The sequence below is a fragment of the Sylvia atricapilla genome, chromosome 10, assembly GCF_009819655.1.
Source record: "Sylvia atricapilla isolate bSylAtr1 chromosome 10, bSylAtr1.pri, whole genome shotgun sequence".
Classification (NCBI taxonomy): Eukaryota; Metazoa; Chordata; class Aves; order Passeriformes; family Sylviidae; genus Sylvia; species Sylvia atricapilla.
In genome coordinates this window covers 10,379,766-10,397,456 of record NC_089149.1, presented here as the reverse complement: position 1 = coordinate 10,397,456, position 17,691 = coordinate 10,379,766, and the positions used below count along the sequence as shown (strand labels likewise).

General features: G+C 44.0%; 1 protein-coding gene across 5 annotated transcripts in view; it reads right to left on the bottom strand.

The window, feature by feature from the left end:
* The window catches only part of LPP (LIM domain containing preferred translocation partner in lipoma), a 318,669-nt gene that overhangs the window by 148,695 nt on the left and 152,283 nt on the right, over positions 1-17,691 (bottom strand). For all 5 annotated transcript variants that reach the window (XM_066325946.1, XM_066325945.1, XM_066325948.1 and 2 more), the window contains one exon: positions 2,029-2,151. In XM_066325946.1, the coding sequence (XP_066182043.1) occupies positions 2,029-2,151 (123 nt within the window). The remainder of the gene's footprint in view (positions 1-2,028; positions 2,152-17,691) is intronic.

The window sequence follows — 17,691 nt, the reverse complement described above, 5'->3', positions numbered from 1 at the left end:
ACACAACTCTGGCATTTCCTTTCTCTAACTGCTCTAGTTAGAAGTTGCTGTAGCAGTACTTTTCACAGGACATCATTACCAAGAGATGCTGAAAAGCCAGATAGACTGAACAAATCAAGCTGGGATTGATCCTAGAGATGGAGTTCAGCTTCTTCTGCCCACCAGATCGCAGAGTGTGTAGTGCACCTTGGAGCCTCACCAGGCAGGTGCTCCTGGGTGCAGGTGACAAGTCTGCAGAGACCCCACCTGAGTTGTGGCAGAAAGCCACAGGAACAAGCATGTGCATGAATGGGAATGAGCACATCATCTTGGAGGGTGATGAACTTCAGAAGTCAGATCAAATCCCCAGTGACTTGGGCTATGACTTCAAATCCTCCAGAAACTCAAATACACCTGCACAAGTTTGCATTTGAATGCTGTGATTTTTACATTTTTTGTTTTAATGGTAAAGGTGTGAAATAAAAGTGAAAAAACAACCTATTCACAGAACCCCAGATCCCAAAGGAAGAAGCATCAGGAAACAGCAGCACTGTCAGCAAACTGCAGATGATCATGAAATTGGTACAGAAGTTACACGTCCTCACAAAGATGTTGGAGCTGACTCCGGGCATTGCCAACGAAAATGGGGAGCAAAAATCTCTTTCACCGAACCTTAGCAGAGTTTTGAGTCTATAAAGCATTTCCCAGTAAAAGTGGGCACTGGTGTGTGTTTGGTCTGTGCAAACAAATTGAACATGGGTTATTCACCAAGCGCCTCAGCACAACTCATCTCATTTATCACAACAAGAAAAAGGGAAAAAGACTGAATTTGATCTGGTTTACATTGTTGGTCTTTTTGACTGACTAAACCAAACTGGACTATTTTTCAAGGCCAAGTCTGTAAGCTTATGCAATAACTGTGCACATGCCACTAAAATGAAAGATGAGTTTATAGGGAGGTCTCTGCAGAAAGGATGGAAACCCAGAGCCTCTGTGTGCAGTGGGACATTTTCAAAAGAGCACAAATCTGATTTAGCTCTGCTCTTGCTCTATTTGCAGACTTGAAGAAGACCAAATCTAAAGAGACTCTGATCACTGTTTTAGTTCTGCTCCATTAGTATCACTTCTCAGTTACTTAAAAGAAATGGAACGATGAAAACCACCAAAAAAGACAAACGAAAGAGAAAGTTTGTATGGATAGCGGGTGTGCACCCATCACTCACCTACCCCTTTGATAGTTTTGATTTTTGGAGCTTTACTAAGAGAAGTACAGCATACATATAACTGTATACAGCCTACAGACCCACACACACGTATGAAATGAGACCAGTCATGAGACTAGGAAGGAAAGACAAGGCACAAACATATCTAGGATGATTTTATGAGATCTCAAAAATCGCCCTTTTAAAAGTGCCACGGGGGTGTCACCACTTCCTCTGATAAATAGATGACATCTCACCAGAACTTAAATAGCTCCACTCAAGCACTACCTAGATGAGTGACAAAAATTAGCCAAGTCGCTGTCACCCCTGCAGTCCTCGTCTAGACACAGCAGAGAAGTGCGAATTCCAGTCTGCCTTGCTGGGCTACAGCCACCCTGACAGCTGAGCTCTGATCCAAGCCACTTCATGAGATGTGGATATCTGGATCCTTCTGGCAGCGCGACAGACAAAAGTTAACAGAACAGAAAAACAACAAGAAAATAAAAGCATAAAAGTACTTGCGAACCAAGAAGGTTTTAATTCACAAGTCATTGTTGGTTGAAAGTTGAGGCAAATGAAATGCCATTTTTTGCAAGTATTTTTCCAACAATCTCTGTGGCAATCTGACAATCAGGATCAGAGGCCCTTTGCTCAGAGGTGCGGCAGCTTTTGAGCCGGTGCCCCCTCGGAGCAGCTGCACCCTCCTCCCCATTGACAGCCACATCTGGATGCTATCAGGAGGAACTGGCAGGCCTTCTCGCAACAAATACCAAGCACTTAGCAAATTGACTCCAGAAGTCGATGCTGGCCCCTTTCCCACTCCGTGTTTACGCAACGTGCCACTAACCTGTTGAGTCCGAGGTTTGTACGGAGAGCTGCTCTCCAGGTCAGCCAGGATGCTGGTCAAAGAGTCGATTTCTGCATCTAAACTGGACCGCCTCTCCTCAAGTGTCTTGCCACCAGGATTCACCTTAAGGGAGAAAGAAAAGTTCCAGTTACTCCAAGCACTTGGCTTGGCACATGGTTTCTTACTGTCCTCACAGAGCTGCACCCATGCCCAGCAATAACTCTCGGGCTGCAGGGACAAACATGCTGAAATCCTACAGCTCCCTCCAGAACTAACAGCAAGCCTCCATCTCATAGGAATTTATGCTGCTTTGAGGCTTTTCTTCACGTATTTGCAAGAGTCCCATTGTGCAAAATTGACTTGGAGGATTGGCAATTCAGTGACCTGCTGCCAAGCTGAAGAGGCACAGCAATCTCCACAACGTAAGATGGAGAAGATGTGTTATAAAAGGATACCTGTCTGTAAAGACAAAGCTCGGGACAGGCTTGGAGCACCTGGATCCTGAGAGCATCTCTTCTGCCATGTTGTCATCTCAGGCAAAGCACAAACAGAACAGAGCTACAGGCCACAGTAGCCAGTGACTGGCTACATGCACCTATTCCTATTTTAAACCAATTCTTGGTAGGTGTACCTGACTGATTCAACACTTCTTCACAAATTCCGTCTGAAAAATTAGTTCCTCCAAGGAGGAGTGAAAAAGTTCAATCCATTTCTAGCAGATTGAAGGTGAAGGATGTGATTTGCAACAAGCAGTCACAAAATAACATAAATAAGGTCCTTGTGAAAAGGCTTTTATGCAGTAAACCCTATGTCCTGAGGAAATGCCAACATGCAGCCAAGGACCTTAATTCAATACATTTTGCTTTCGTTCTGCTTTCAAAACAGCCTAGTCCCATTTGTACCCAGGCTGGCAGGGACTCTCACCTAGAAGGGAAGAGATGTGAATTTTCACCACCACCCATCTCAAAAAGTAAAACCAAGAACTCAGCATGACAGCAGAGCATGTGACCCTCAAGCCACTGTTTAAGGGGAGTACTGCAATCCCTACTAGAATAAGTATTTTTAGAGGATTCATTCATGTGCTTTGTTTTTGATAAATCAACCTAGTCTAAAACCTCTGAGAAGGACCTCTGTGCTGTACAGCCCAACCCAACAGAAGGACCTCTAAAGAGGGCACAAAGTCAGGTAAAGGCTAGGAAATATCCTCCTCAATGTTTTCAGTGCTTTAGGAATTAAGAACCTCCACTAGGAATGGGAAATTTAAGAAAACCAGTTGAGGATCCCTGCCATGGACAAAGTAGGTGCCAGGGCCTGGCCCCACTGAGCCAGGCCACCACCAGGGCATGCACAGAAAGCAAAGTTCTTGAGTCAAGTGAAATACTACACTGAAAGTCTTTTCTCAACCTGAGTTATTTTTCTTCTCCTCTTCCATGTCTTACTTATCTACAAATCCCCTGGACAGGACAGAGCCTCTCTGTGTACGTGCAACTACAGAGTTCTGTGCAGAAGAGCTCACTCAGAGCTGGACGATGTCAACAGTAAAAATACTAAAGAATTACCTAAAAGCTCACCTAATTTCAATGGCAAAAGCTGTTCAGACCATACCAGCACCTTCCTGCAGACAATCCAGCACTGTTTGTCTTCACTCTCACCAAGTTACTTCAATCTTCCATGCCAAAAATTTGTCTTTACCTTTCGCTCACTGGCTGTTCCAGGTAGTTTTATTTAAATTTCATTTTAGGAGCAGTCAATCATTACCTGTTTTAAAGAACTCCTCAGTCATCAATCTGACACATAAATGGCAAGCTGGTCAAAGAGAAACAGGCTATGCAAAGCAGGCAGTCTCTGATCTGCCAAATTTATACATGGTGAGGCATCCATTAGCTCCTAATGATTATTAAATCTTATTGGATTACAATATATTTGGCTTGATTAACAAGAAAATGGAAGCTCCATTGTGGCTTACGCAAGAACACACCACTTAAAAGGCTGAGAATCAAGTGAGAAAATACTTACAAACTCAACTCTTCTTGCCTATTTTTATTATAAAGCTGAAGTCTTTCCATCCAAACCATTGTTCAAAGAAATAAATATTTTTCACAGGAATTAGCCCAGACCATTCCTCCTGGCTAACTGCAGGCACCTGTTTTTTTTAAATCTGCAAAAGTACAACTTCTTTTCCACTTCATGGCTCTTGTTTGGTTTTTCTCCATCTTCCAGTTGTTGGCCTGCCACAGGCTTCTCAGACAGAAAATCTGTGATTGCTCCACTCCAGAGAATTTTGAAGCTAAGCAGCCAAAAGTCAGCCTGGAAAGGAGAGGGGAGATGCAAAGGGCATCCAAGGCCCCACCATGTGAGGTGATAAATCACGCCAATGGCAGACCCAGGAATAACACTGGAGTCCACACAGGACCTGCTTGGTACCCCGACCCTGGAGAGAAGGGACGGCAGCAGATGAGAAGATCAGCCAATTTCATTTCTGCTTCTTAGCATTTCTGGGCCATATTATTCCCAGGTTCTCATGCCCCAGAACAATTATGCAATAGCTGACTAGCAAATGCTGCAGAACGAGTTATAAGGTTGTAAAAGTTAAATGTCCTTAGGAAACCTAGAAAAATAAAATAAAACAGCATAGAAGCATCTCTATTGATTCTGGGTTCTGATTTATTTATTCAATTAAAACATAATCAACATAGATTAAAAGCCCAACTCTACAAATGCAGGAACATAATGCAGTGCAACAGTGCCAGTGAATGACACTACTGATGTGTGCCAGAGCCCACGGGGGCAGAAGTGGATTTTAAAGACATTTAAGAAATGGTAATCCTCTCGAAGACAGGCTTCTGGTTGCTTTTTCTTCCCCATCCCCACAAATCTCCAATTTTCTCTCTCCCCACAGTGTTCTATATTCAACCGAAGGATTTCCTGCATGGGCAAACTGGTGCATTTGCAACACCAACTTCAGCAAGAGAGGGTTAAGTTATTCCTCTTCCCATGCTTTTTGTCATGACGTTGCTATAAAAGTTTTATGACACTATTCTGGAACAAACCCCGAGTGCCAGGTCCCAAGGCACAACAGGTTCGCACAGACACGGCTCTGCTCCGAGGAGCCCGGGCTGGTTCAGCTCAGAGCCCCACAGATACAAACACCGGAACCAGAGGGAACTGCTAATTCTATTTCTGTCTGGATTTATGGCATTGTTGCAGACATGTCGCTTCTGCGCCCCCTCTTCCAGCCAGCAGAATATGGAAAAATGGGTTTAAAAAGAAAAAGGATGCTATCTTTGGCTCAGCCAACGTGAGTTCGACAAAAAGCAAATATAAGCCAACCCAGTCCAAAAAATTACTCATGCCAGAGACTATCCACTCACGTGAACTTCTGCAACGCCTACAGTCCTATCCCCCTGGCTCAGTCTCTGCTCTGAGTCAAAAGAGAGAAAAACAGCAGAGAGCTTCATTGTTTGGCTTGTTTGTCTGCCCCTGAATTCCTGGTGTGCAGCTCAGAACAGCTCTGATGGTAATCCACTCCCCAGCCCAATCAACCCACTCTGCTCTGATGAAAATTTGCTTTACTTCCACTAATCCTACAACCCAACAGCAGTCAGTGTCACAGGTCCCCCCACACCACTCCAAGGAACATTCATTACAGCACATAGAGTGCAGAGGTCAACACAGCGTCTCAAATTTTGCCTCACTGTGCTAAAAGGGTTGTAAGACTATTATTCACCAAGCTAAAAGACATGAAAAGCACAATGATTTCCCTAGATGTCACCTCTTCCTACAACCCTAGATCACCTACTCTTATCATATTCTGCAGCTTTCAGCAGAGTAACAAGAATGTCTCTTGTTTAACCAAGCCAGCTCCTTGCAGTAGGCTCAAAGAGAAGAATCTGGTTCCCAGATGTCCTTCCCAGCTCCTGCTCCAAATTCCTTTCCCTACCCAGGCCCAGCCGTCTCTCTTTTATTCTGTTTTCCCCTCTCTCCATGCCCTGCTTGCTGCCCTGCAGGGCTGTAGCTCAGGCCAGGCATTATCCCCTGGGATGAGAGAGGCAATGTGGGCTGCCAGGTTGGCCTCTGGTGGTGTTGCTGCTTTGGGGAAACATGGAGAGTGGCTTTGTAGCAGCGACATGCTGACATGGGTGGCAGGCTACAAGTAACTCCAGAGCCCCAGCATACATTTTCTACCAACACAAGGCAAAGGTCGAACTCCAGAATACTTTGGGAGCATCAGGACCTTGCTCATCGCAGTGCCATTTTCCAGCATCAATATCCACCATATCTCCATCCATCCATGTTTCCTGAGTGCTGTGGCCAGCTCATCCTCTGAACTGTGACCCAGGAACGTGAGCTGTCATTTGTGGGAAATGTAGTGCTGGTTTATTTGTGCAGACACGTCCAGGACAGCAGAGCTGCAGCTAAACACACATGTTGTGCTATCACAGGTCACAGATAACCCCCTGACTCACAACTGAAAGACTGGAGATGAACATCATAGATATTAGCAAAGGTCACAGCTAATGACTCAAAACAAAGCCGGGGGCCCACAGTGCCTTCTGCTCCTGGTACATCAGTTTTACCGGGAGCCTGAGGTGTTTGGGAGCTCTCTTTGAGCTGTAACACATCAACACTTTTTGCATTTACACATCCAAGAACAAGGAGAAGCAGAAAAGCCTTCTGGGGAAAGGAAGGACAAGTAACAAGAGTAGCAAGCAGAATTTAGGCAAATAAGGAGTTGTCAGCAACTAGACTGCACATAAAGACTTCTGACCTGAAAGACTTTACTGTCTATTCCTCCTGTAAAAGCCAGTGAGCCACAGATGAGGTGGCAGAGCTGATAAATTCAGTGCCCACTGCCTGCTTCCACCAGGCTGTACCTGCCACAGCTACCCAGCAGCTACCCACCACACTCTGCAGGCTATTGCAATCCTGAGATAGGCACTGAGGTGGTCGGAAGAGCAAATAAAACAGGAGTGAGCCTCTCCTTATGGTCCATGGCCTTGGGCACTGGGCTTAGACAGAGATGCAGACAGAGCAAGAAGGACATGGTTCTTATTTCCTATTTTATCTGGGGACAGGTGAGGGACAGAAAAGTGTTTGATGTCAATAGTATCCACTGTACTGACAAGAAGAGACTGTGAGAAATGTTAACTAGGAAGAAGAAAGGAAGTGATTCAGTCTTGATATACTTCAGGCTGGGAGTTGTGTTTAGTTTTTCCTTTTTTTTTTCACTTTCTTTGCACTTTCTCTAACAATATCAGTGCCAGAGGCAAGGTCCTTTTCAGACACACACCCCTGCTACCTCGTCTCTTATTCATTCTTCTTTCCAAGGTCACAGAAGCCATCTAAAGCCCCAAAAGACACTGCAGTGGCAAAAACGACACATACTGAAGGGCATCTATCAGAAATATGAAGCACCCTTAAGAGTTGCTGTGTCTATTCTCCCCCAAGCCTACAGACAAGTGTAAACATTTTCTTTCAAATTCCCTAATGTAAATTTAAACAGTCCCAAGAGGCTGCCCCCCATGCACGCACATGGAGACGAGCTGACTGCAGCATTCAGGGCAAGGGGGGTCTGAGATGTTTGATTGATGCCTAATCTCCGTTCCAGGCACCAAGGAGGGCTGGAAAAAAAAGTTGTGCCCTTTAAAACCAGAAAGATTGAGTCTTTTGAAACAAATCTGAAATGATGGAAGATTTCAGCAGATGTGACCGCAGTGATTTCACCAGATGTGATTGTATCAAGGATCTAATAGAAAAGAACTTCCCTGCTGTTCCATCAGGCTGAAGCCAGGCCTGAAATATCCTTTTTAGTCTTTTGATGACATCAAGGATAAAAGCCAAAGGGAAGTTAGGTTTTGATTTATTTTTTCCCCTTGCTTTTTCGTTTTTTCAGGCACAAAATAGTTTTACCTGGTTTGTGTTGCTGGATATTAGCAGGACCAAAGGAAAACACTTCAAAAGTTTAAAGAGGGCTGTTCAAAGGCACCATTTGGTGCCTCTCAGGTGCCACTGTCATTTAAGTGAGCAATGTTTCTTTGACTCTGGCCGCTTTTGAAGATTTCACTGTAAAGAGGCAGGTCAGGCCTACCTGGAACAGGGGTGTGGGTGATCATCTACTAAACACCAGCCTATATGGTCCCAAAAAGGGCCAATGAATGCGCCAAATATCTTCTCTTGGCCCGGTTCATAACAGCACCTGTGTCACAACAAACTGCAGGAGGCACAGTGGGGTAAAGGGAGCTGTGCTCAGACACATCTACAGCAATTAATCTGGGGTAGCCACAGTCCCACATTCAATTTCTCCACTCATGGAAAACACAAATAGCACTGGGTATCCAGACTGAACTAATTTCTGAAGCAACAAGGTGTGGTAAAGAACTCCACGGACTTTCAGCTGGGGCAAACAAACAAGCAGATGAAGGAAAGTTATTTGTTAAGCATTGCTAGGAGACACTTGCAAAACCTTAACAACCGATTTAAAAACTCACAGTGGTGTAGGAAGCTTATGAAAAGGACAAATAATAAAAACATTTTTAAAAAGAAAAAATACAGAGAAAGCAGATAACAAGAAGGCATGAAACTAGGAGGCATCAGTCTCAAAACAAAGGAAAGGGGGTAGGTGTTTTGTCACACAACACACAGCTAAGCTATTTCTGCTGCAAGACACTGTGGTTGCTATGAGTTCACATGGATTTCAAAAGCAGTAGGAGAAAACACATGGAAGAAAACTCCAAGACACATAATAAATACAAAATGTTCTGAGCTTCCCTTTTACATTTTTCTCTGGTCACTAGTGACTGATTTGGCTCTAGAGACATTCATATGAAGTCTCCACTTGTGTTTTCTATTCACCTGCTGACAACTGCTAGGAGACATATCTGCTGGTGGGTACTTTACAGTGTCTGCAGGTAAATAACTGACCACAGCCCTTGGTGCCAGGGTTTGGCCCAACAGGTGGAAACCTATTTCTTCCGTTTTTTTAGTAGAGACAACAGCAATTACAGCCAACTGCACTCAGCCTCCTGGGATGCATAGATAAAAGAAAGCAAAGACTCTGTTGCAATTATGAATATGCCTGATAATAAAGATTTACATTTCCCTAGAGATCAGTGTGACAGACACTGTTTACACACCATACCTAGGAAACATCTTTGTCCCAAGGAGATCACTGGCAATTGGATACCAGCCCTGGGAAGGGAATGCAGGTAGAGAAGTAGGAGCAAGGTGCTGAAACTCAAGCAAGTTTCAGCATACAACCAAGCTCCTCCAGGCCACCAGATGAAGACACTAATGCCCTGGGCCAAGCCAACTCCTTAAAGGACATTTCATTCTCCAAATCTGCCATCCAAGACCTAACAAAACATGCCAAAACAAACCCCTGTCCAAGCCATCCAAGCTCCAGCTGCAATTCTGTTGCAGAAGACCCCTGATTTTACATGACATGGCTGGGTCTGAGGCACTGCTGTGGCTAGCAACTGGATTGTGGGCCAGTGGGGCCCATGGTTATCTTCCATCACAGTTTAGTAAGGTCTCTGCTTATCCTGAGCAGGGCCCCAGTCCCAGCACCAGCACACTGGTGGGGGCAGGATGCCACCAGTGTGGATGAGCAGTGGAGTAATCCAGGACTACATTTTCCTTTCCAGCAGCTTTCCAGAGGGAAGATTTTGCCACAAACACCTGTGGTTAGTCCAGAATTCTCAAGAGGATTTGGCCATGGATATTAGATGAATGAGCAGAGATAAAGAAAGGATGGAAGGGCATCATAGAAGTTTAGCCAACAGGATCCATGGCCTTGGGGTATGCTCTGCTGAAGCCCTGTATCAAACGCCAGCAGTGGATGATTGGTTGATTTGATGGGACATGGACAACAGACAGAGAAGATCTGCATGGACATGGACAACAGAGAAGATCTGCAATGTTCCCTGTCCCTCTGCCACCCTTGAAACAGAGGGCAATTATGCAACAGGAATAAAGAAGATGCAGCAAACAGCATTCAACAAATTCTCCTCACAGCCCAGCAGTGTGCTTGTAGGTGACTTGAAACTGGAGATGCCAACACAGAGGTCCTGTACTGTCCAGTCCCTCGGCCCCACCTGCTCTGCCTCAGGATGGGTTACCCAGCTCCCTGCTTATCACAGGCTCACACCTCCACCTCGGGCATAGAAACCTGCACCCAGCTTTTGTGGGTTTCTCACTCTTTTGTTTTTCTCACAGAAGGAAATCCTGGAAATGTTCAGGTTGGCTTAAGTTGGGGCTTCTAAAACTGCAGTGCTTCTCTGGGCCTCTACACCAAAAACCAGCAAAACAACAAACACCTTTCAGCTGACCAGAGGATCTTCATGCTGTGGGCCAGAGAATACGTGGGGAAAGGCACCACAATCCTCAGCACATGAAAGCAACAGGATGGATTTGATAAGGAACAGTCAGGGGATGAAGAGAGAGGAGGAGTCCCACGAGCCAACATCTGCCAGAGCAGCAGACCCGACAGTCCTGAGAGTTTACTTAATATGTCTGATCAAAAGCTTTGGGAGTCTTGTCTGTGTTAAGTGCTACCAGATGCAAAATCAGCAGCAAGATGAGAAGTGTATTAATAAACTAAGGAGGCACATAAAGTTATTTGAAAACTGGGGAAGGTGGGGAGAGAAGGGGGAGAATCAAACCAGTTTCTTTTTCCATTAAGGCAATTTAATATTCTCCGGGTGGAGTTACAATTACTCGTCCTTGGGAATTAAATTGAGTTTGTGAAACATTCCTGTTCATCAGCAGAATATACAATAAGAAATGGGATATATCATTTTTTTTCTTTACTCTTTGGGCAGGACAGCATTACTTGTCTGTCCACAGGGCAAGAACAACTGGCCATGAAGTCTTTTTGACCCAGCATGACTTTCACTGACTTTAACTAACTTTACAGCAGCAGGGAATATATCCATTTTCTTTTAATTAATGCAATTACATTAGGACTCATTATTGACAATTATGGTGACTGTTAAAAGTTTCCCCTTTCTTTGCCCACTCCCCTACCAACTTAAAATCTGCTCCAATATCGTCACAAATTAATGTTTAATTAGCCATCAAGCAGGGCTGATGTTCCCCACAGAGTATTGCTGCTTACAGAAAAACTGAGAAATAGGAGAACATAGCGGATATTTCATCATCTGCCTCCAAGGGGAACCATAACCAAAGAACAGCCAATTACCCCAATACAGCTGCAAAGTTTAATCAATGTAGAAACCAAATAGCTCATTAAGTGTCCACTGCAATAATGGAAGACCTTCCCACTGAGTCATATGACATGAATGATACATTTTTAAAGATCCATTGGTGATGTGAAAGAGCAGAGACTCCATCTTCACATCCTGGCCAAGTTGTGATCTTCATCCTTCCTCTTCTGGCATAAGAAAAGAGGTAAGAGGTAGATTCCTCGGACAGCACGGGATGTGTCTGACAAGCCACGAATTACACCCACCTGTGCACAAGGCAATCTGTCACACCCAGCCCCATCACTCTGGATTTATATCCCAGAGGGGAAAACCATACCAAACACCATCTCCATCTCCTGCCAAGTACAAGGAAAGTGCAGAGCTGAAGGTGATTTTACTTCTTTCAACACTTGTGATGAGCCTGGCACTGGCATATTGTGTCCAGTATGGGAGGCAGCAGTTTCAGAACTTGAGACGCCCCCAAAAAGCAGAAAACGGCTGAAAAGGAGACACATAGAGATTTCACTTGGTTTCACCTATGAAGGAGCACTACCTAAACAGTTTCACAGAATGAAAATGCCAGATACCACAAGACTGTCCAAATCTAGCAAAAGAGAAAAACACACAGCAGTCGGGAAGCCAAAGCTAGGGAAATTCCATTTAGAAAAAACAGAGATACTAATTTACGTGTAATACTGAAGGCAATTAAATGTTAAAACAAACATCCAAGATTTCTCTACCTCTTGATGTCTGTGGATCAAGGCTGGATGCCTTTGGTCTCCCCGGGTGACCAGGCAAAGCTTTATGATCTGCAGCAGACAGAAAGGCACAGCTGACAATTTAATGGCTCTGCCTGGCCCCCACCTCCACAGAGGTGAGAAAGAAGCAGCTCTGCCAGTCCATAAAGATCTATTGACATCGCTTTGTGTTTGCACCACTTTAACTGGAAATTAAATTTACATGAACAAACTCTATCCCACACAAGACTGCATATTGTGACAGTTAAATAAAGAGCTTTTTAAAAGGCACACGTCTCAGGCAATTTGAATCAAAAAAGATAGGTTTTGTTAAAGCTACCAATTTCAGAAAATTAAGGTTGACTAAAACTGTTTTAAAAAACTCCTTTTGGAATTTAATCACATATTGGAAACCCATATGCAGCTGTTTGTGTCACCTGCAAAAAGACTGTGTAAAACATAAGCATATGCTTAATTTTACACGTGTGCTTAAGTTCTATCAACTTTAAGCACACAGCCAAGCTTCTCTGAATTTGAAAAAGCATTCCTGACCACGGGTTGTGAAGCTATTAGGAAATCACCAATGAGGAAAGAAGTAAAATTAAAACTGGCTGGTCAATTTTCACAGCCTGAGTAAGCACTAGGTCCAGGAACTAAACATATAACATATTTCTGAGTTTGTTTGCTTGTTTTGCTGTAATAGGAAGGGGTGAGTGCCAAAATGTTTGCAAGGATTCCCAGTGAAACTGGCAAAATGTCAGCAAAATGGATATATAAAACTACATGAAAGTCAATGGCTTGGGTTTGGCTTCTGAGGAAATGAATCATATTAAAAATCTACTATATGTCTCAAAGCTGAGAAGAGGAAAACCTGGACTCTGCCTCAGTCTACACATTTTTGGGGTGGTCAGTGGCTGCAGTTCATGGGGCAGGCAGGACTCAGCTGGGCAAACCCCACAGTCTGATTCACTGAAGAAGGCTCTTGCCTCCAAGAAATTTGCAATCTCATTTTCCAAACCATTAGGCCCACTTCTACATTCCCTTCAAGGCTGCCAGATGTGCATCTGGTATTGGATTTGGCTGGCTGACCATGGGTTTTTATTTCTTTTTTGACAACAACTGCCTTGTTCGGACACTTTACGCTCTACACATCTCCTAAGATGAGAACCTCAGCTGAAGAAAAGGGACCTGAATCACACAGAAAGCTGAACAATGGATAATTGCTGCTGCCCTAAAATGCCATCCACAGTGTACAGATTCCTTCTGGGTGAACTCCAAAGTTTAATTTGATACTGTCCACATGCAGATAAATGAATGCAAAGTGCTGTCTTTCAATTAGAATTCATACATCAGAAAAGGTGGTGCCCGCAGCACACCTCAGGAAAACAGCTTTTAACTGTATCTCTGCTTGGGGCCAACATGCCACAGAAGCCAAACTTCTGCACTGGAAGCATGTTCCTTACCTTCATGTCTTTAAGAGGCTCACCTGAGCTCAGAACTGAGCACACACTGAGGACAGCCCTCCCACCACCCCTGGGACACCTGGGTATCTGCAGGCCTTGGCAAAGGATCCTTCAGCAACACAGAGAGGGGCTGCAGGGCTGAACTGGAGCAATCTGCAGAGCCAGAAATGGGGAGGAAGGGGCAAGCAACTCAGGAGCTGAAGAGGAAGGCCAGACCTTTAATGTGACAAGATGTAAGACTCTTCCCATGGCAAAAGAGAAACATGGAGATGGAGAGTGAAGGATCTGTGCCTCAGGATGGTTGAATGAAAGGAGTTTGTAAAGCACCTTTGTCGCTTACTGGCTTTAGCAACACTTGGAAGTTGCTACAGTTTTTCCAAACATTTATATTTTACTACTCTCACCATTAAAAGCAATACTAAAACCATCACATGATGTTTTCCAGATGCTCTTCTTTACCTGTTTTGTGTTAAAGCTAATTAACATCCTGCATTTTAATCAGCAAATCAAACTGGAAAATACAATTGTGGAGAATGGTCCTTCAAAGATGGAGTTTTACGGTAGCAGACACTTAAAATCATGTCTGGAACAAATTCCTTCCACTCTCATTGGTATTTCTACCACCTTCCAGCTTGCTCAGTCACTGTGCCACACACTCCTCACAGAGGCAACATTTTCTAACAACAAAACCACCCTTCATGGCAGCTGAAGCTGTTTTTCACCAGCGATGGAAACTGAAAAACAGAGACAGGAACCTGCATTTCAGCCACTTCCATTCTTGGAAATTAGATGCTCTCACAACTTCTCCATATCCACATCTCATTGCTGCCAGATAAAATTTTCATCAAAAATAGGATGAAGTTTGCCCTACACTTTGAAAAACTCCAGGGCTCTAAAACTGAATTTAGGCCACAACTGAATTCCCCAATCAGTGGAGTTCCATTTCCTTTTATCTTGTTTGGCCAAAGCTCTTTTCTACACTGCACAGAATCATACTACTTAAAGCACCAAAACCAAGGTGGGAATCTGACTCTGCTGTGTCACGTTCCAGACTACCACCATGCCCAAAATGCATGGAGTGACTTTAACTTTCTAAACCACATCTTCCAATCCCAGCCAGCTTCACAGAAGAGGCAGAATAATTTGTCTGCTGCAGTTTTCAGCATTCCTTCTTGTTACTGACAGTCTGTTTCAGTCTTGCTGCTGCATTATAGCTCCCTAATGCAGCACAGGGGACCCAGGATCTGAGACAAGAGCAACCCATCTTGCAAGAGATTTTTTTCTAGGACCTGCTAATTCAACAGCAGACTTGAATAGCACTCAGATAGGAGAAGTATGGAAACTTCTTCTGCACTGGTCATGTCATCTCACTGTCCCCTCACACAGCTCATTTGCTTTGATAGGAGAATTCACATATCTTCATTTTCTTTTTGTTTTCCCTCTGCTTAAATATTTCTACCTTAGATACAGTGATGTATTTGCTTACGTTTTGTGTGTCACCAGTCAAGCTCTGATAGAATAAAATTGTCTGCTTTTTCTGCTTGTTCTCCATGCCTCCACTATTACTTGCCACATTCTTGTCCATGAATATATATCCATTGGTATAATCCAGGTTACAGAGTAAATTGTCTGCAGGTGCCAGCTATGGCTGATTCCATCATTTGCAGTGTGACAATGTCCCTCAGAGATGTGTCCACAGGACCAAGGAGATGCCCACCAGGGTTTGTGGTCTTGGGCACAGCACTGGGGGAGTGTAGCCTTCTGTTTTGACCCCAGCTGGCACATGTGCTGTGTCTTAACCTGGGATTTACCTTGACCAGCTCTGATCATCAAAACCAGGAACATTTCTGACCTTTCTGTTTCCTCTCACGACTTTTTAGTAGGTCCCATACCCATATTTACACATTATCTGTACCAGGCTTTTGCTTTCTGCTGTATGGCAGGTTATCAAAAGCTGCCCTCTTTCATCCCTGAAAGCATCTCCCAGCCTCAGCCACAGAGTTCTCCTCCCAAAGAAGGCACAAGTGTGCAGGTCCTGGCACATCCTGTGTGCTGAGTGACTGCATTTAACAATAACGTAACAAATACATTAAATAACACAGTAATAATCATGATGAAAATAATGAGCACAGTTAACTGTTTGGGTCCTTGCGCACTTTGTAGTCCTTGCCGAGAGGTTCAGCTAATAAAGGTGGTGTTGCATTATAACATTGCCAAGATATTAACAGCCAGGCAGGGAGAGGAATGGCAGGCTTACACTGCACAATTAAAACTTTTCCAGTTTACCCTTTCAGTAAAATTTGTGGTTTATAATAAGCATCTTTGTCTATTCTGAAGAGAGTAAGGATTGGAAAGTTACATGGATGGGAACAGAGGTTCATTAAACATTTAAAACAGAATGTGGTTTGGCATTCTAAAATAAACGTGTGTATAGGATGGGATGCATCAAGAGCTGACTGAAAGAAGTGCTCAGTGTTCCTTTTCTCCTGTGATCCTGGATCTACTGGTCATGCTAGCCATAAAAAGGGATGAAAAAGCAGCAGGGATAAAATGTGCATGTTTGCTCCCAATAATGTCAAGGTCTGTTCTATACCCCCATTCATGAATCATTTCTCGTACGTATATCTATAAGGTGTAAAAATATATATACACACGTATAAGAAACACGTGCATTTTATCTCTCATGCATCCCAGTATTCATCAACATACATAGATGTTATATTACTGATTTTTCTCACCCTAGAGACTAGAAATCCCTATTATAGAGCAAACACATATGGACCTGTAGAGACTCAGTGAGCATTTAAACATTCAGAGAACATACATGCTATTTGTGTAAGTCTAACTTGGAGCACAGCTCATTCCTATTTCTCAAACACACAAGGAAAGCAGGAAGGAAACAGATGAAAAGCATTCCCACAAAGCCAAGGTTTGAGTAAGAGGGTTAACATTACCAGGTAATTTATTTACACTGTTGGACACAACTTCGATTTAGATAAAAGGCAGATGCTTATCACATGGATTTCAATAAATCAGGTTAGAAGTCACAGAAATCCGCAAAAGCTGGATCTCGAATGGCAAGCAACGCACACGGACTGTGGCTTTATTTACAGAGTTTCTGGGAGTTACTGATCCCTCCTGGAGTCAGGCAGCCTTGCCAGCAGCGAGAGCTGCCCTGTGGTACCAACATTCCTCGCCAGCGAGCACCTACAACCAGGCCAATAATCCCGATGATTAACAAAATCTAGCACTAGAGGGAGGCTGAACACATGTTCTCTCTCTTTGGCCTTTTCAGCTTCTCCAGACATTAAAAGGCAGGTGATTTAAAGCAAGCCCAGCACCAGCAGACAGAGCCCTGCCTTCGAACAGGAGATGAGCTATTTAAGGCAGCATCCCCCACTGGCAAAATTAATGCTCTTTCCTCCCCAAGATGCGCACCCAAAATTAAGAAATAAATTAAAAAAAAAAAATACAAAACAGTTCCTGTGTCCTGGCTGTTCCTTCAGCTGGTGAATCAGAGCCTACAGAGGCACCACCCCCACCACTCCCAAGGAGCAGTCAGACAGTGAAATACCTGGCAGCCTCTTCTTTAAAAAGGATGAGGCTCTCGCTTCTCGCATCTATCAACACATTCCCACCTTCTCCCAGGCGCGAGCACTAAGGAGAAGCGAGACAGGTCTCCTCGGAGCAGGCCTCACACGCCTCCAGAACGTGCTGCAGCTTTCCTGCTTCCAGCACTCCTCAGCAATGGGAGCTCGAGCCCTTTGGCTGATTTTGTGCACATCACAACAGGACGACACGACTGGTGAGTTCAGGAGGTCTGAATGTGGTAATGGCTCCCTGCCCATGTAGCTGCAGCCCTGCAGCCCCTCCAAGCATACATGGTTATAACAAGAACAGGTATATTAAAATTCTTTATATTGCACTTCATGCAACTATTCCAAGTCCGATCGTTTCTTCACTTTAACCCCCAACCTAAAGCCACTTCTTTACATCCACTTTGATATATCCCAAATTGTTCCTGTGTTCAGGCACTGATGGTGTTTAGTCATTAATTTGCAGTTATTACAGTAATGAGGCTCTGGGATGTAGCAGGCAGAATTGCTCTGGGTGACAGGAGATCTCAGTCTTATTTTTAGCCTGCTACTGGTCAGCCTGGTGACCTAGGCAAAGCACTTTCCCTGCTCCAACTTCCTTATCAGGAAGAGAGTGGTATTTCTTTTGTAAAGTGTTGCGTGGCCTGTCAATAAAAAACACACT